A 19,266-nucleotide genomic window follows, 5' to 3' on the forward strand; every position below is an offset into this window, starting at 1 on the left:
AACACAAACATATTGAAATTTCACTTATTTTTTCAATAATGGAAAAATTAAAATGTTAAGAGTTTGAAAAAAACATAACCTCAGGCCAGGTGCAATGGCTCAAGCCTGTAATCCCAGCATTTTGGGAGGCCGAGGAGAGGGGATTGCCTGAGCCCACGGGTTCGAGAACAGACTAGGCAACTTGACAAAACCTCATCTCTACATCAAATCAAAAAATTAGCTGGGTGTGGTAGTGTGCACCTGTACTTCTGGCCACTTGGAAGGCTGAGGCGGAAAGATCGCCTGAGCCCAGCAGGTCGACGCTAGGGTGGCTGTGAACACGCCACTGCACTCCAGCCTGAGCAACAGAGTGAGATTCCAACTCAAAAACAATAAAAATAAAAATAAGCTCAGCATATTTGGAAAATGATTAAAACTTTAAATAGGACAGAATAAGAATAAGAGGGAGGATCAAAAAACCTGGAACTTATAAAAAATTGCGTATGTTTAAACTTAAGTCACCTTCAAAGTACTCTTCGTTTGATGCAATACACCTATCAAAACGCTTTTTCCACTGCTCAAAACATTTTTTGAACTCGTCAATTTTGATGCCTCTTAGTCCTTCTGCTGTTTTTTGTTTCACCTCTTCCACATTGGGAAAACGTTTCCCTTTGAGGCCTTTTTTCATCAGGGAAAACAAAAGTCGCTTTGGGAGAGATAGGATGAATACAGAGGGTGAGGCACAAGGATCATGCTGTTTTTAGTCCAAAACTGCTGAACGAACATTCAGCGTGGTGTAGACAGGTGCACTTGTAAATCATCCAACATGAAATGGGCAAACACGTTGAAATATCTCCAAAAAAGATTCACTGAAGCCAAACACAGTCTCTCACAATACTAGCTGGTACATTGATGCCAATGGATTCCTAGAACACTTATCTAGTGGGGAAAGCCTACAGTATAAGGGGCCTACCTTCCAAAAAATTCCAGGATTTTTGGGTACCCCCCTCATTCGTATTAGTTTGCCATGCTTGATTTACTTCAGGAAAACTAAATATGAGAGCTAATAAAATTTCCTGAGCTATATGGTTATAAGAAATGAAAACAGGCCGGGCACAGTGGCTCAAGCCTATAATCCCAGCACTTTAGGAGGCCGAGGTGAGAGGATTGCCTGAGTCTAGGGGTTCAAGACCAGCCTGGGCAGCTTGGTGAGATCCCGACTCTACAATAAAAAATTAGCCAAGAGTGGTTGTGTGGTTCCAGCTACTTGGAAGACTGAGGTAGAATGATCGCCTGAGCCCAGCAGGTCAAGGCTGTGATGGCCGTGAGCGTGCCACTGCACTCTAGCCTGGGTGACAAAGTGAAACTCCAATTCGAAACAAAAAAGAAATGGAAACAGTTTAGGACAGCCTTAATAAGGCAAATTCCATAACACTTCTGAAGCACATATTACTACCACATGAGGGCAAAGCAGACAGTAGATAGCCCTATGCCTAACTTTTATATGATGAAATGAATAACATTTTAGAATTATGGATTCATTTTACACACCACAGGCATGAGTATCAGAAGGAAGAATGTACAAACTGATCTTCACAACCAATTTAGTCTGTAGTACTGGACTAATGACTGTCACAGCTATCTACTGTAGATGCCTGCTACAGCATAATAATTGGCAAGTACAACACTAAAATAACACTTTCTGCCATTTACTGAATGCCTACTCTGCCAGGTACTTCCCACACATTATTCCTAATCCTCACAAAACTAAGTAAGGTAGATATTACAACCCATTTGTAAAAGAAGAAACTGCCATTGAGAGAGGTTAAGTGATTTGGCTCAAGACCAGAAAGCTAGATGGTGGACCGAGATTCAAGTCCTCCAACTGTTTGGTCCCAAAGCTGATTCTTCCTACTACTTCCTGTTGCTTCCCCTGGCACCAAATAACAAGCCTTACTGCATCATATTTGTGGATCCAAATGAGTGACAAAGTCTATAGTGTGTGAAGCCTTTTGTCTAGAGGTTAAGTGATTTGGCTTAAGACCAGAAAGCTAGTAGATATAGCTTTACATAGTACCTGAAAAGGAAAGTTGCAGGAAGATTTTTGTCATTTCATTCTGTGGAGTTAGGGGGAATTACTCCAGTATACTCTATTCTCAGTCATCTTGCAATATTTTAACCTTAAATACGTCTCTGCCAATCTATGGTATGCTAACTTTATAGAATACTGAAGAAAATTTCTGATCCAACTTTAGAATCATGAAAAGACCTATTCTCCCATGGAATATATGTGTAAAAAAGTACAATCATGGTAAATCATCATATGTATTTAAAGTATAAAAACACCTTGAAATTCACCTTATAGTGAATCACATTATAGTGCTTTTTCTTGCAAAGCATGGATTCATAAGCTCAGTTAGAAGTCAATTACAAATTTTTTAAGACAGAAAAATGTAACTAGATTAGAATAACACAGTAATTTATAAACTTAATCCAAAAATATATTTCCTTATATATAAATATTCTAGTATTTTCTTGAATTTCTAAATACTATATATATATAGTGCTATATATAACTTTCTCTTTTAATTTAATAAAGTTTAAAGAATAAGAAATGGGCAAATGTAGTATTTATTTCAGCATGAAATGTGTTCATTTTAAAGTCAAGTCCCTATTTGACTTTCACAGTTTATCATTAATCCTTGCAATGTCTTTTTATATTTATTTTCACTTTAAAAAATATATGGTGGCCCTAAAAAGATTTGACGCTAAATACGACTAAAGTTGCATTTTGTACCAGAATGAAACAAACACCCAATTCTCCCTGTTTCTTCCTAGAGTAGGAGTCAGCAAATTATGACCATGGGTCAAATCCTACCTGTCACCTACTTTTGTGTAACCCAACAGCTAAGAATAGTTTTTACACTTTTAAATAGTTGAAAAAAAGTAAAATATTAGTTTCATAACACATGAAAATGATATGACATTCTAACTTGTGCCCATAAGCAGTTTGATTTGGGACATAGCCACACTTACTTGATCATGTATTACACATGGCTGCTTGTGCCTACAATGGAAGAGTTGAGTACCTATGTCAAAGATTGTATGTGGCTCTCTCACTGCTCTGCACTGTGGTGCAGAAAACTACAAATCACAATGTTATAGTCATAATTTATCAACATTTTGAGTGTCATGTGTTATGCCATATTGTGACTTTTAAAAATTACTAGTATATACCCAACATTTCAAAACAGGAAAAGCAGATTTTGAATTTTGCAGTTTTAAGGCACAGTAGAGTAGATTATGTGTTACTACTTAGATGGCAAAGCATTGTGCTTATTACGCAGTTACATCATAGCTATGCTAAAGGAAAACAGTATTGATAGGCATTACCAGGTTAAGTACCCATCACAATATTCCCAACTTGCAGAAAAGCAATAGTTAGAAAAAGTAGAAAATTTACAATGGAGTATCTTGTGACAGCAGAATTTTTTCACAAAAATAAAGAAAATGAAAATGAGGCTACAGTTAAAGAAGTGTCTGAGTGACTTAATTGCTAGTCATCCAAGGCAAGTTGTTTATCAATAGTGAACTAATTCAACCACGTTTAATCACAGCAATTGAAGAAGTGTGCATAGAGAAAATTAACTAGTTTAAAGACTTTTACATCAGGAACAAATTCTGAAAGCACTGACAACATTGGAAGTAATATCAATAGCCGATTAAAAAATAAGGCAAGTTATTGAGACATTCTCCTTGGTTTCTGATGAGTCGACATATGTTATCAATATTTCTCAGGTTTTATAGCTTACTCAGGGCATTAACAAGAAGTTTGAAGTGGCTGAGGAGTTAGCCATTAAGATAGGCTGTATGAAACTACTATAGGTGAGAATATTTTCAAAGAAGTTACAGAAACACTAATTTAGTACAACTTGAAGTGAAATCTGCTGCAACTGATGAGATGATAATATGCATGGAACAGGAAAAACTGTTGAACATATGTATTACTCATAATGTTAGTGAACATGTAAAGTGTTTAAAGCCTACAGTTATTATGTGTAATTCATCAGCAGGTAATCTGCGGTAAATATTTGCATCTATCACATATTAGTAAACCCACAGTGTTAGTGATAAACTTCAGTTGTCTAATGGATTTATCCATCAGCTTAACAGCTTGGGGTAATACGGTTTTATTATGACTTTTTGGCTCAGGAATTTTGAATGGAAGAATTACCCTTAATCACTATTATCAAACACTGAATGCCTTTGGGAATTAGTTTTTGCTGTGGACTTAATATCTCTTAACAAATTCAACTCAAAATTACAAGACAAAACAATGCTTAAATGTGAAACATACTGCAGTAATATCAGTTCGACAACAACTCGTGTTTGAAATCACATGCAATGGCAAGCTACAATGCTTCTTATATTTCAAAAGTTAAAAATCTTCAAGCAAGATCTCCATTCCCACACAAATCTACAACAGATATATTTTCTGTTCTGCTCAAACAATACCTCTGGCAGTGTTTTTATACCTCAGTGCAAGCTTATATTTCAAAATCCATTTAAATGTGCAACTGAGAGGCTTCTAGGGCAAATAGCAAGAGAAAATCTAAGAGAATTCTTTAAATGCCTTCCAAATGATGAGTATGTTCAATTAAAATCATATGCTCATGGACAATCATCACTATTTGGCAGTACCTATCTATGTGAAAAAAATTTCAAAGATAAAATACATAAAATACCATTACAGATCAGCATAAACATCAATTTTTGCAACTGATTCTGCAAATTTGTAGGCAACACTATCTTTAAACCTCAATTCGGTAAAATATTATTCCCACAAAAAAAATCCTATTCTTCTGATAAGTAGACCTGTATTACAAAAGAAAAAGAGTGCCCAATTGTTACTCTTATATTTTAAACTTTGTCAGTAAAAGTTTTGTGGAAATTTGTTTTCTCTCTTGTTATAGAAGTACTTACATAGGCTGGGCGCAGTGGCTCAAGTCTGTAATCCCAGCACTTTGGGAGGCCGAGGCAAAAGGACTGCCAAAGTTCAGAGGTTTGAGACCAGCCTGGGCAACTTGGGTGAGACCTCGTCTCTACAATATATCAAAAAATTAGCCAAGTGCAGTAGCACGCCCCTGTTATTCCAGCTACTTGGAAGGGTGAGGCAGAAGGATTGCCTGAGCCCAGCAGGTTGATGCTGGGATGATGGTCGTGAGCATGCCACTGCACTCTAGCCGGGGCGACAGGGTGAGAATCTGACTCAAAAAAAAAAAAAGAAAGAAAGAAAAGAAAAGAAAAAAATAAGTGCCTGCATAATATCCTTGATGCTATTATTTCTTGGTCCCCAAAATGATAAAATAGTTACTATATGTACCTTTTTAGACAAAGTTTGTTGTCTCTTGTTGTAGAGTAAGAAAGTCTCTTCTAGAATAGGTAAGATAAATGCCCTTCAATGTATAAGCAGTTAGTTTTCTACTCCCCTTCCTCACTCACTCATCCTTTTCCTTGTCCAATTGTGATGGGTGAATAGAAAGCAAGAGAAAAATCAACAAAAAATTACCTTGAGAGAAATTATAAGATAATTTTAATTGAAGTCCATGACAACTTTTGGGCTAAGTCATAATCACAAATAGAAGCTGCCTTGAGGAAACTGAAGTAAGGAGAGGAAATGGTACTTCAAGCAAAGGGAAAAGGTATGTAAAAACATGGCATAGGCCAGGCATGGTGGCTCTTGCCTGTAATTCCAGCACTTTAGGGGGCTGAGGTGGGAGGTTTACTGAGGCCAGGGCTTCAAGACTAGCCTGGGCAACACAGCAAAACCTTGTCTCTACTAAAATTAGCCAGGCATAGTGGCGCATGCCTTTAGTCCCAGCTACTTGGGAGGTTGAGATGGAAGGATCACCTGAGCCCAGGAAGTTGAGGTTGCAATGAGCCATGATCATACCACTATACTCCAGCCTGTGCAACAGCGTGAGACCTTGACTCAAACAAAATAAAACAAACAAACAAACAATATGGTATAAGGAAAAGACCTAGTAAACTGATGATGACAGGCTGTAAAGGGTGTCAACTGCTAAGCAATGGAGCTTAGATTTCCTTCTTTAGGAAAGGAGAAGCAAAAGAGGCTGTACTAAGGAAGAACAAAAACAAAAGAGGCTGTACTTAGGAAGAGAATGTGGAGAAGCCAGTATAAAGAAATTCTAGTAATTATCCAAGGCTGTAGCCTTCATTGCTACCTCTTCTTTGCTTCTTGTCCATATGGTTATACAACATTTGTAGTGCTAACTAGATTCTGAAATATTATAGTCAACAGTCCAACATCCATTTGTCACAGTCTGTTCGCTGTGGCCACAAAAATTGAGTCTGATCCTTCTTCCACATAACACTCTGTGGTAGGCAGAATTTTAGGGGAATCTCTGTGATCCAGACCTCTTGGTGTTCATATCCTGTATAGTCTCCTACCTCTTGAGTGTGGGAATGACGTATGACTAGATTTTATTCAAGTTAATATGGCAAAGGTAAATGAACTTTGTAAATGTAATTCAGGCTGTACAAATAAGTTGATCTTGAGTTAATCAAAAGAGAACTGAAGGCAATCTCTAGCCAACAGTGAGCAAGAAGTTGGGGCTGGCAGTCACAACTGAAGGATATAAATTATGCCAACAATGTGAACGACCCTAAAAGTAGACTCTCTTCTCAGTCAAGCCTCTAGATAAGAACATATCTTTGCTGACACCTTGACTGCAGCCATGTGGGACCGTGAGCACAGCACCCAGCTATACTGTGCCTAGAGTCCTGATCCACAGAAACTGTTCCCCAAACTACAAGTTGATTTTTTTTTAAGTGGTTTTTTCACTTGCTCTTTATTTTGCAGGATTAACTTCAGTTGGCTGTAATATCTTTACTTCCATTGTCTTCTTGAAAGACTTCTACTCTACTCCTATTTTAAGGTCACTTTTTTCCAGAGGTTGTTCCTAACTCTCCTCCTTTCAGGCAAAATTAGGGTCCTCTCATCTGTTTTCCCTAAGATCTTAATATCTTTTTATACCAATCACCAACAATAGTTCACAGATACTATTTATAGCAGATTGTATGCTCCATGAAGATAGGGACTATCATCTTTGTAAAGTGAGTGCCTTGCTTAGTGTCTGGCTATAAGAGTTCAGTAAATGTTTAATGCCATAAAGTAAAAGGAGATAAAGAATCATAATAATAATTTAAAAAAGAATGGATCATATTAAGTCAGAACACACAGAAACTTAGAGGTTACCTTCTCTAATTCTCAAATTTTTCTATTGCCTAAATATCTATATAGTTTTTCTTTTTGACTTTAGAAGTAATATTATAATTTCTCTCTTTTATAGAGTAGAAAAACAAGACCAGAGAAGTAAAGAGATTTATCTGCTTTTAAGAAAAAAGATACTAACTTTAGGTTTAACCCTTTCTATTATGCCAAAATTGTACAATAACACACTATTATAACAAGACTCAATAATCTAGAAGATATTTTAGAGTTTCATAAAGTAACAGAAACAAGTCATTTTTATGAAAAAATTCTCCTCCATAAAGGAACTTCAAAATTAGAAATTACTTATTATATCAATCATATGAAGGACAATTTAAGAATTACATGTTGGGGGGATGAGTAGGAAATACATGAAATTTAGTCTGTTTTATTAATATACTATGATCATCTTGATACCGTAAAGTAAATATAAAGGTTTATGGAGTACATCGTACAATATTCTCCTTTGTTAAGTGAGACATGCAAATTAAAACTATTTACCTTAAAGATTCAGATAATGGTGTTAACGTGCCATCTCCCCTATCTACTACATGAAAGAAATTCAACTGATCTCCTTCTCGATATACCAAAAATGTAACTTGTTTGTTGCAGGAGATCTTCTCCCAGACCTCATCTTGAGTGGAATCCATGTACTCAGCCATCTCCCTAAGTGGATCTTCCATAGGAACTACAAACGGAAAGATCAATAAACAAGTTTTTAGTTAGTAGCCATTAGTATAGTAACAGGATATTACAATGTGCTGAATTAAAACAACAACCTTATGCATATAATATATACATGATATTCTTCAAATATGTTTCTGACTTTGTATAGTTAATAAGTATTCCCCAAGCTGCATTAATATGAAAGAAATGAAATGCATTCTTATGTTGCTATGTTTTGGCTTAAAACCAAAACAGGATGACTTTATGTTTTGGGTTTTTTTCCCCGTGCCACTAGAGTCTGTATATTTACTGATTCTATGACATTATTATCAAAAGTTTTTTTGCTGTACACCTTCTGTTTCCTATATTTCAAATATTGGTTCAAATAATTCATAATTAAAAGCAACATAAATCCAACTTGCTTTAGATTAAAAATAAAAACACACATACACAAAATTGAGAGACAAGTAAGTAATCAGAAGTAAATAAACCTCTGTTTTTCTTTCCGGTTTTATATAAAGGCTGATTCTTAGAGGTGTTCCTTGATGTGAAGTCAGGTACACAATAACTTAGAACATGAAGGGACCACTTAGTGTACTACAATTGCAATGTGTGAAATGGTCAGTATGTTGTTTCTTGAAAGCATTCTCCCAGGACCCCAAGTGTTCTGGTATGTATCCATATGTCCAATTAGGGCACATGGAGCTACATAGGGTGACCAGAGTCACTCTGAAGCCCCCACTACTGGTAGGATTTAGTGGTCCAGAGCTATCCTCAGGTTTGAAAGACATTGCAGCCATCATTGCATACTGTTCTCATGTACAACAGCCCAGATTTTAGCTCTAAGGTGAATGAGAATGGGCCTCAAGAAATTGCTGGCTCATAGGATGGATGTTTCAGATGCTCCTGAACCTAACTCAGAAGTAACAGTTCCAGGAAAAAAAAAGTTCTCTACCAAAGACATTTTCATGTCATGTTCCAGAAACATTTGTTCTCTCCTAAGAAAGGCAACAATTTCCCAAGCTGCATAATCTTCATTTATTTACTAACAGAATCATGGTGTTTAACTACCCTTTAGAAAGAAGTCACAACAGGAAAATATTAAACTCTGAAAGTAATAAAATAAAAACATCAAAGATGTTTCCATATCCCAAATTCAATACCACTACTACTAAAACATAAATATTTTACAAATAAAATATGATTTAGCTTATTTTATGAAAATAATTATTTGGATGTTTTGATTGGTTTTCATAGACACAAAATGTATAAATAGTAAAAGACATTTTTCAAACAAGTTCTTGCCCTTCTTAACTTAATGCTCCAATTTTACATTACATTAAGGGATAAAAATTATGATATCGATTTTTAGAGGTGCTGCTACTGTCATTATTACACCCACAAGAAAGCCTTTCCTAAACTGGCACAGGTTGTCATATTCAGGGAGGCATTGTGGTTGCCTGTGTATGCACATGTGTGTATATATATACGTCTTCTCACTACAAAAAAATCCTTTAGATTTTTATCAGCTATAAAATGATGCATATAAATTTTAGGACATAATTTAGTTTTAGAAAACAGAGTAATTTTTTCTATGCTGCTTTAATAATGGTTACTTCAAAAAAATTTAAAAGCTAAATATTAATGCAACCCACTTGACAAAGGTACTTTCTAAGCCATAATTTTGAAATAAGTCTAAACAGCTAAAAAATACAGTTTGCCAAATACAATATGGAGAAGTTCTAAATTTGGGTTCAGTTTTTCTCTTTTTTTCAAAGTTTTCAATGATTATAAGGTGGGAAACAATAAGATTTTGATTTTTAAAAAGTTGATCAAATTATTAAAAACTTACTTTAAAATATTCAAAAATAGACAAGTTCTAGCTGCTGATTTCTCAATTCACAAACAAAGCATAGAAAGCAGCAGAAAAAGATGATCATGAAGCCGTTATTACAAAGTTTCAATTTCCAGATGGTAGTGATGCCTTCATTTTAATTAAAAAGAGAACAGTATAAAAACATATATATTTAACTCAGAATCTGTATCAGTCTCCTTCTCATAAACATATAAAATAATTCTAGTTTTAATTTAAAATAGGCATCTGACTAAACACTGTAGTTTAAACACAGTACTACACACAAATAACTTTTAAAAATATAATACAATAGAATTCAGATGACATTAAATACTATATAATTCTATCTTAACATAATGATTCAGTAAACACATAGGGTTCTTACACTACCCTTAGAGTCATTTGCTATAAACATTACCTTATGTAACATAGGACAATTACATAAATCCATGAATACAAAGTCCCTGAACTCAAGAGGGCTATTTAATCAGTTCTGACATTATTACCTTTGTTTTCTCTAACCTATGCAAAAGAGTTCAACAGTCAAAGAAACATATCTCACTAAATCCTCTTAAGGTAGCTAAGAAAAAGACGGTAATAACCCAATTTTCTAACCAAAATTATGGACACAGATATAATTTGGAAGTAAGCCAGAAATGGAATCAATACTTAACCTTCAGTTTTCTGGTTAGTAAAGGATCAGAGAAATCTGGAGGTCTTTTCCAAAATGAGATGCACAGAGTAAGACTGCTCTGAGTAGTCATCTTCACCTGATGACGATTCATGTGACATACCTGAATCAGGGACCAAGGTGAATACTCCTAATTCTTCCCATGCTTAAAACCTTCTTGTCAATTAAATCTCACTCACATCATTTTCTCTGAGGACCCTTCCTACTAATCTACTTCCATAGACACATCATGTTACCCTATTTTCTGCTTAGGACTTACAACCACTTGAAATTATACCAATTCTTTATACATTTGTTGTAGGTAGTGTGATAAAGCAGAGACTTTCTCTCCCATGTTTACTGCACTTGGAACACTGAACTGATCATTTAGTAATTGTTGAAGAAATGAATGGACCTCAGAACCACCCACATTCTGAGAAAGGATTCAACAAAGTCATAATAATATCCATAAAACCTAATTGCATCACTAACCAGGTAAACAGGAAATGCTGGAATTTTGCATAACAATCATTATTCTAGCAATTGAAGACTTGGTATATTTTTTTAAAAAGCAACAAGACTGGTATACATCTAAATACAGTTATAATTATAAATATTATAATATTTATATCATGTCATTCTATTACCCTTCTCTACTCTGGTGAGGTTTGTTTTTTAAATCTCCCTGAATTAAATCAAGAATGGTAAGATTTTCTGGAATATATTTTAGAGTTCCAAACTGTATGCATTTAGATCTTAAATAACAATGCCTAGAGAGTTAAATGTGATTCCTTTAAGACCTAATAGCAGCAAAGGAACCTGAATAAAATCAAGACTATAGAAATACTAACTGACTTAGAGAATGGTATTGTCAAATAGCTTTAGTATACATATGCCTACCTCTTCTAGTATTTATAGGTCCACCACGCATAGCCAATACCAGCTTCAAGGTACAACCTTCTGAAATGCTGTGAATAGTTAACACAAAAATAAACCATAATCATGAAAATATACTCAGTTTTAAATGTACACATAATTATATGCTAGTTTATCAGCATAGTGCCTACTCTCTAAAGGATAAGAAGACACAGCAAAGTGAATAAATATAAAATGTTAACATATTTACTTGTATTAATAATGAAAAAGTTAGAAAGTTCTCATAAGCCCTAAATAGGATATGAAATCCCAGAATAAAAGGGTCTTTGTGATCATGTTGTTTAGGTTTTTCATTTCATGTGTAAGGAAAAGGAGGTCCAGAGAAGAAAAGCGGTTTGCCCAAACCCCAAAGTGTTATAAAATGGCAGATCTAGTTAATAAAATTTAAAAAAGAAAAACAGCAAATCCACAAGATCTCCTATCTCCCGGTACTCTTTCAGCTATTCCACAATGCCTCTCCCCCTTTTGCTCTAGAATTATGTGAGAGATTAGTGGTGCACAGAACATCACTTAGTAATGAAAGGAGGGCTTAATGAGAAATGAAAGACTTGGTGGAGAGCAATTCTCTCTTACCCAAAACTCTTGCAAAAACCAAAAGAAAAGGAACATGACCATATGTGTCAAGAGTCCAATAAAGGAGCAAAGGAGGCAAAAAAATAATAGAAGAATGTAAAAAGAAAGGGGATAACCAGCTTGGCATGAAAAATGAAAGGATTAAACAAAAGTGTTAAAGAACAAAGATTAGGTATGGGGTACTGAACTAATGCATCTAAAGTTCAGGGTTTATAATGAAATCTCTAAGAATCAGAACCATTCAAAAGAAGAAACATGATTCAAGTATTCAAAGAAAAGCATTGACATATGGAGTGATAATACAAATTACCTATACAGCTAATATGCAATTACACTCACTTGTAATCATTCAAGCAATAATTATCTTCAAGTTCCGTGTTATTCCAAATTAAGTGCTGCTGACAGATGGGAATACCTTAGAGGAAGGTTATAAAAAACAGTGTTAAATAATTCAATAGCAACTATAAAAGAGTATGATACAAATCTATTTTATTAAAGAACTAAAAGTACTAACAAATTAAATACACTTCTAAACTGAATGCTAGGTGCATAGCTAAAATGTATAGAATCATAGGTAAAAGGTAATATGTAGTAGATTTAGTCCAATCCATTCACTTTCAAAAAAAATAGGATTTTGTAGTAATTCTCTGGTCCTAAAACAAAGTATAAGATGAGGAAGTCCTTTAAAAGATAAGGTATGAATCAGCACAGCAGAGTTTAAGATTCAAGGTCTAGAAGACAGTTCTTTTTTATTATTATTATTATTATTATTATTATTATTAATTTTATTTTTTTGAGTTGGAGTCTCGTTCTGACGCCCAGACTGGAGTGCAGTGGCAACCTCCTGGCCACCGCAGCCTTGACCTGCTAGGCTCTGGCGATCCTTCTGCCTCAGCCTTCCCAGTAGCTGGCACTACAGGTGTGCGCTACCACACCCGGCTAATTTTGGATTTGTTGTAGAGACGAGGTCTCGCCAAGTTGCCCAGGCAGTTCTCGAACCCGTGGGTTCAGGCAATCCATTCGCCTCGGCGAGCCACTGAGCTCTTTATTATTATTATTAATTTTTAAAACATGGGGTAAAATTCAGGATTAGGTATATAGGTGGGCATCGTACAAGTAAAGTTTGGGCTTCCCTTTGGTCCCCAATTTGCTTCGTTTGAGATCAGGTACACTTTTTGATAATATGTTCCCCCTCCCCACCACCCCAGCAGTATCCCACTACTGCCAATCGCTTTCTTATAGTATTATGGTAAATATTCAGAGTCCGCTTATGAGGGAGAACTAGTGGTACTCTGCTCTTCACTTCTGTGATAGATCACTGAGTATAATAGACTCTAAATTCATCCAAGTTGCTGCGAAGTTCATGTTTGTCCTTCTTTATGGCTGCGTAATACTCCATTGTGTGTATGTACCACATTTTTTTTAATCCAGTCCAGTTTCAATGGGCACCAGGGTTGGTTTCATGTTCTTGCTATTGTGAACAGTGCTGCAATAAACATGTGAATAGTGCTGCAATAAAAGATGTGCAGATATCTTTTTTATAGAATGATTTCAGTTCCTCCAGGTATATTCCCAATAGGGGGATGGCTGGGTCATATGGAAGGTCAATATTGAGTTCTTTTAGAAATCACACTATTTTCCAAAGAGGTTGCATTAGTTTGCATTCCCACCAACAGTGTAGAAGCATTCCTTTTTCTCCTCATCCTTGCCAGCATCTGTTGTTGTTTGTTTTATGAATGGGGTTAGGTGGCATCTCAAAATGGTTTTAATATGCATTTCTCTGATGATAAGTGAGGCTGAGCACTTTTTCATGTCTGTTGCACACTTTATTTTTTAAATTTTTTTTAATTTTTGAGTTGGAGTCTCACTCTGTCGCCCAGACTGGAGTGCAGTGGCACGCTCCCGGCCACCGCAGCCTCAACCTGCTGGGCTCCAGCGATCCTTCCCCCTCAGCCTTCCAAGTAGCTGGAACTACAGGTGTGCGCTACCACACACCCAGCTAGTTTTTGATTTTATTGTAGAGACGAGGTCTGCCAAGTTGCCCTGGAGGGTCTCGAACCCTCGGGCTCAGGCAATCCACTCGCCTCGGCCTCCAAAGTACTGGGATTACAGGTGGAGCCACCAAGCCCGGCTACTGTGCACTTTTTAATGGTGCTGTTTTTTCCCTTTCAGCATGTTTGAGTATCTTGTAGATCCTGGATATTAGGCCTCTGTCAGACAAACAGTTGGCAAATATTTTTTCCCAGTCTGTGGGCTGTCTACCTGCTCTCTTGATGGTTTCTTTGGCTTTGCAGAAGTTTGTAAGTTTGATGAGGTCCCACTTGTCTATCTCTTATGGCATGGGCACTTGGGGTTTTGATCAGGAACTGGTTGCCAGTACCAATTTTCATAAGGGTGTCTCCTGGGTTTTCTAAGGTTCTTATAGTTTGAGGATTTACGTTTAGGTCTTTGATCCATTTAGAGTTTATTTTTCTATATGGTGATAGGTAAGGGTTCTATTTCAATCTTCTGCATGTGGCCAGCCAGTTTTCCCAGCACCATTTATTGAATAGGTTCTCCTCTCCCCAGTGGTTGTTGGTGGAGGCTTTGTCGAAGATGACTTGGTTGAGCAATTGAGGTTTTGCTTCCAGAATCTCTATCCTGTTCCATTGGTCCATATGCCTATTCTTGTGCCAATACCAAGCTGTTTTGATTATTGTAGCCTTTATAGTAAAGTTAAAAAGTCTGGAAGTGTGATACCTCCCGCTTTGTTTCTTTTGTTAAGGATTGTTTTGGCTATTCGTGGTCGTTTATGTTTCCATATGAATTTCTGTATTGTCATCTCCAGGTCTGAGAAGAATGATGTTGGTAATTTAATGGGTATTGCAATGAATCTGTAGATTGCCTTTGGTAGGATGGAAATTTTAACAATGTTGATTCTTCCTATTCATGAGCATAGAATATTTTTCAATTTGTTTGTGTCTTCTTGGATTAGAACATAGTTCTAAATGCTGCAGAGTACAGTTGTCATTCAGTTATATTCAGTGTTTAAAGTATATTAACGTACAATTTTCATCAATGAAAATTATAGTCCATAAGTCAGCTTCTTTACATTTATGTGATGTTAAAGTAATATTAAGACAGATTCCCCATGCCAGCATAAATTACTTTTACAAAGTGCACAACTGAATGCCCCAAGAAAATTTGTACTGTACTAGCTAAGAAGTGAGCATTGTCTATGCAATAGAACATTGAAAGGATATTGACATTTATGAGAACATTTTTCAAATTTCTCACATACTGACCACCCAAATTATTTTTGCTTGTGATACTACAAAATGAGTGGACTAGAATAATAACAGTAGGTACTACATGTGCTAGCTTTTATAATTATAAGCCAGGTAGCATCATATATGCTTGATCTATATTATCATAATTTAACTGCAACAACACTCTTGGTGAAGTGGCATCAAGTGTCCCTAGTTCACAGGTAATAAAAGTACAGAGAGATTGAATGACACACCAAGAGTATGTAATGGGTCTGAGACGTGAAGCCCCACGAAGCTGATTCCAGAGACTGCACTCACTCAAGCTTCATGCTAATCAGTCTGTAGAAAATCAGCCTCCATAAAGCAAAAGTTGCTGTCTGAGGGATGTGTTTCAGTGGTGTTGACTGTTAATAGACCTAAATGTATATGAAATGTTCACCAAGTATTCTAAAAGGTCGTCATGGACTACGGTTCACAGGGGTTCAAGGGGTAATTATACATATATATTCCAAATGGAACAGTCCACTTCTGTTGCTTGTAGCTAAGAGAGAACACCAGTAAGGAAAAGTGTTTAAGCTAGAAAAGATTACACTTTTAAAGTATTTTCATATTTTTTAAAAATTTTAATATATCAAAGTCATCTCTTCAATCAAACGTGTAGGGTTTCATTAGCATACCTAGATAAAGCAATCTGGGCAACTAACACCATGTTTACATTCAATCAATACTGTAGAGCAGGGATCCCCAACTCACTGGCTGCATACTGGTACTGGTCTGTGGCCAGTACGCAGTGGCTAAGGCCTGTAATCCCAGCACTTTGGGAGGCCAAGGTGATGGGACTGCCTGAGCCCACAGGATCAAGAACAGCCTGGGCAACTTGGCGAGACCTCATCTCTATAATAAATTAAAAAATTAGCCAGGCCTGGTAGCACGTGCCTGTAATTTCAACTACTTGGAAGGCTGAGGCAGAAGGATTGCCGGAGTCCCGCAGGTCGATGCTGGGGTGGCCATGAGCATTCCACTGGACTTCAGCCTGGGCAATGGAGAGACACTCCAACTCAAAAAAAAAAAAAGAACTGGGCGACATAGGTGAGCAGTGACGAGCGAGTTCTGCCTCCTGTCAGATCAGCAGCACATTAGATTCTCATAGGAGAGGGAACACTACTGTGAACCGTGCATGCGAGGGATCTATGTTGCCCGCTCCTTATGAGAATCTAATGCCTGAGGATCCGAGGTGGAAATGAGGCAGTGATTGGCAGTGAGGTTTGACTGCACATCCCCCACTCCAGTCCCCACTCCCCATGCCCTAGTCCCCACCGCCCCAATCCCTGTCTGTGGAAAAATTATCTTCCACGAAACCGGTCCCTGATGCCAAAAAGGCTGGGGACCGCTGTTGTAGAGTATTGTTTTGTAATGGAAACTTTAGAGCAGAACTGAAGAAACAGTACCAACATTGTAACCTGAGAACAAGGCTAGGATGCCCACTTTCACCCCTCCTTTTCAACAAAGTACTGGAAGTCCTAGCCAGAGCAATCAGGGAGAAAAAACTAAAGTGTATCTAAATTGGAAAAGAAGAAATCAAACTATCTATGTATGCCAATGATAGGATCTTATACCTAGAGAACCTTAAAGACTTCTCTGAAAGAATCCTGGACTTGATAAATGAATTCGATAAAGTTTCAGGATACTAAATCAGCACACACAAATCAGAAGCTGCTATACACCAATAGCAACCAAGCTGATAATCAAATCAAGAACTCAATTCCATTTACAATAGCAGCCAAAAAGCTAAAATACCATGGAATATATTTAATCAAGGAGGTGAAAGATCTCCACAGGAAGAACTAGAAAATGCTGACGTAATAAACTGTAGAGGACAAAAACAAATGGAAAAACATTCCATGCTCATGGATTTAAAGAATCAACATTGTTAAAATGACCACATAGCCCTAAGTAATCTATAGATTCAACACAATCCCTACCAAATTACCAATGTCACTTTTCACAGAATTTGAAAAAACAATTCTAAAATTCATATGGAATCAAAAAGGAGCCAGAATAGCCAAAGCAATCTTAAGCAAAGGGAACAAAGCTGGAGGCATCACATTACCTGACTTCAAGTTATATTACAAGGCTGTTGTAACCAAAATAGCATGGTACTGATACAAGAGCAGACACATGGACTAATAAAATAAAAGAGAGAACCCAAAAGTAAGCCTAAATACCTACAACCAACTGATCTTTGACACAGCAGACAAAAATATACACTGGGAAAAGGACACCCTATTCAATAAATGGTGGTTAGAAAATTGGATAGCTACATGCAGAAAGATAAAACTTGATTCCTGACCATATGCAAAAATTAACTCAAGATGGATTAAAGCCTTAAATGTCAGACTTGAAACCATAAAATCCCTAGAAGACAACCTAGGAAAAAACTCTTCTGGACATCAGCCTAGGCAAATAATTTATGCCTAACGCCCAAAAGCAAATTAAACAAAACAAAAATAAATAAGTGGAAATTAACTAAAGAGCATCTGCATAGCAAAATAAATAAACAGAGAAAATAGGCAACCTACAGAATGGGAGAGGATATTTGCAAACTATACATCTGACAAAGGACTAATATCCAGAATCTACAAAAACAAATCAGCAAGAAAAAAGCAAACGATCCCATTAAAAAGTGGGTAAATGACAAGAACAGATATCTCTAAATAGAAGAGATACAAAAGGCCAACAAACATATTTTTAAAATGCTAAACATCACGAATTACCAGGGAAGTGTAGATCAAAACCACAATGAGATGCGACCTTACACCAGTCAGAATGACCATTATTTTAAAAAAATTTTAAGGTTGGACACTGTGGCTCAAGCCTGTAATCCCAGCACTTTGGGAGGCCAAGGTAAGGGGATTGAGGGGATTGCCTGAGCCCATGGGTTTGAGACCAGCCTGGGCAGCTTGGTGAAACCTCATCTCTACAATAACTCAAAAAATTAGCTGGGCATGGTAGTGTACGGCTGTAGTTTCAGCTACTTGGAAGGCTGAGGCAGAAGGATCGTCTGAGGCCAGGAGGTCGATGCTGGGGTGACCGTGAGTATGCCACTGCAATCCAGCCTGGGTGACGGAGTGAGACTCCAACTCAAAACAAAACAAAACAAAAACAAAAGCAGATGCTGGCATGGATGTGGTGAAAATGGAACACTTATTCACTGTTGGTGGAAGTGTAAATTAGTACAACCTCTATGGGAATTGGTATAGAGATTTCACAAAGAACCAAAGTAGATCTGCCATTTGAGGCAGCAATCCCACTGCTTAGGTATCTACCAGAAGGAACAGAGGTCATTATACAAAAAAAGACACCTGCATTTACATGTTCATTGCAGCACAATTAACAATTGCAAAGATATGGACAAAAACTAAATGCTTGTCACTAATGGATAATGAAGAAAAAAAATATATATATGCCATAGAATACTATTCAGCCCTCAAAAAATGAAATAATGTCTTTTGCAAAAACTTGGATGGAATTGGAGGACACATCATCATGACGAACTAACGCAGGAACAGAAAATCAACACCGCATGCTCTCACTTACAAGTGGGAGCTAAACTAAGGATCTCCAAAGGCATAGTGAATGGTATAATGGACACTGGAAACTCAGGAGAAGGAGGGTGGGAAGAAGTGGAGGGACAAAAAAAAAATCACCTATCGAGTACAATGTGCATAGGCAGGGTTGGTGGGTACACTTAAAGCCCAAATTTTGTCTTCATCACTATACAATGCATCCATGTAACCAAAAACCACTTGTACCCCTCTAAAGCTATTGAAATAAAAAGTAAAGTTAAAAAAGAAAAGACACTCTAATCAGTTTTAATGGATTTAGCCATCACTTAGGAGGCTAAAATTTAAAAGGCTGGCAGACAAAAGAGGTCAGCATGAAATGTCTAATACTGAGCTGGAGTCCTGATTGCCACTTCAACTGCTGGAAGACTTTCAGAGTCTTTCTGAGCCCTAGCTTCCTTTCTTGCACATTAAAAAAGACT

General features: G+C 36.7%; 1 protein-coding gene across 1 annotated transcript in view; it reads right to left on the minus strand.

Moving 5' to 3' along the window:
• Nucleotides 1-12,388, minus strand: part of ZFAND4 (zinc finger AN1-type containing 4) — a 34,142-nt gene extending 21,754 nt beyond the window's left edge. The window contains 4 exon segments of the mRNA XM_008054401.2: nt 7,722-7,779; nt 7,782-7,961; nt 11,365-11,432; nt 12,313-12,388. Coding sequence (XP_008052592.1) covers nt 7,722-7,779; nt 7,782-7,961; nt 11,365-11,395 — 269 coding nt within the window. The 5' untranslated portion in view covers nt 11,396-11,432; nt 12,313-12,388.
• Nucleotides 12,389-19,266: the final 6,878 nt, after the last annotated feature.

The sequence above is a fragment of the Carlito syrichta genome, unplaced genomic scaffold (assembly GCF_000164805.1).
Source record: "Carlito syrichta isolate Samal-C Ts95f unplaced genomic scaffold, Tarsius_syrichta-2.0.1 Scaffold290103, whole genome shotgun sequence".
NCBI lineage: Eukaryota > Metazoa > Chordata > Mammalia > Primates > Tarsiidae > Carlito > Carlito syrichta.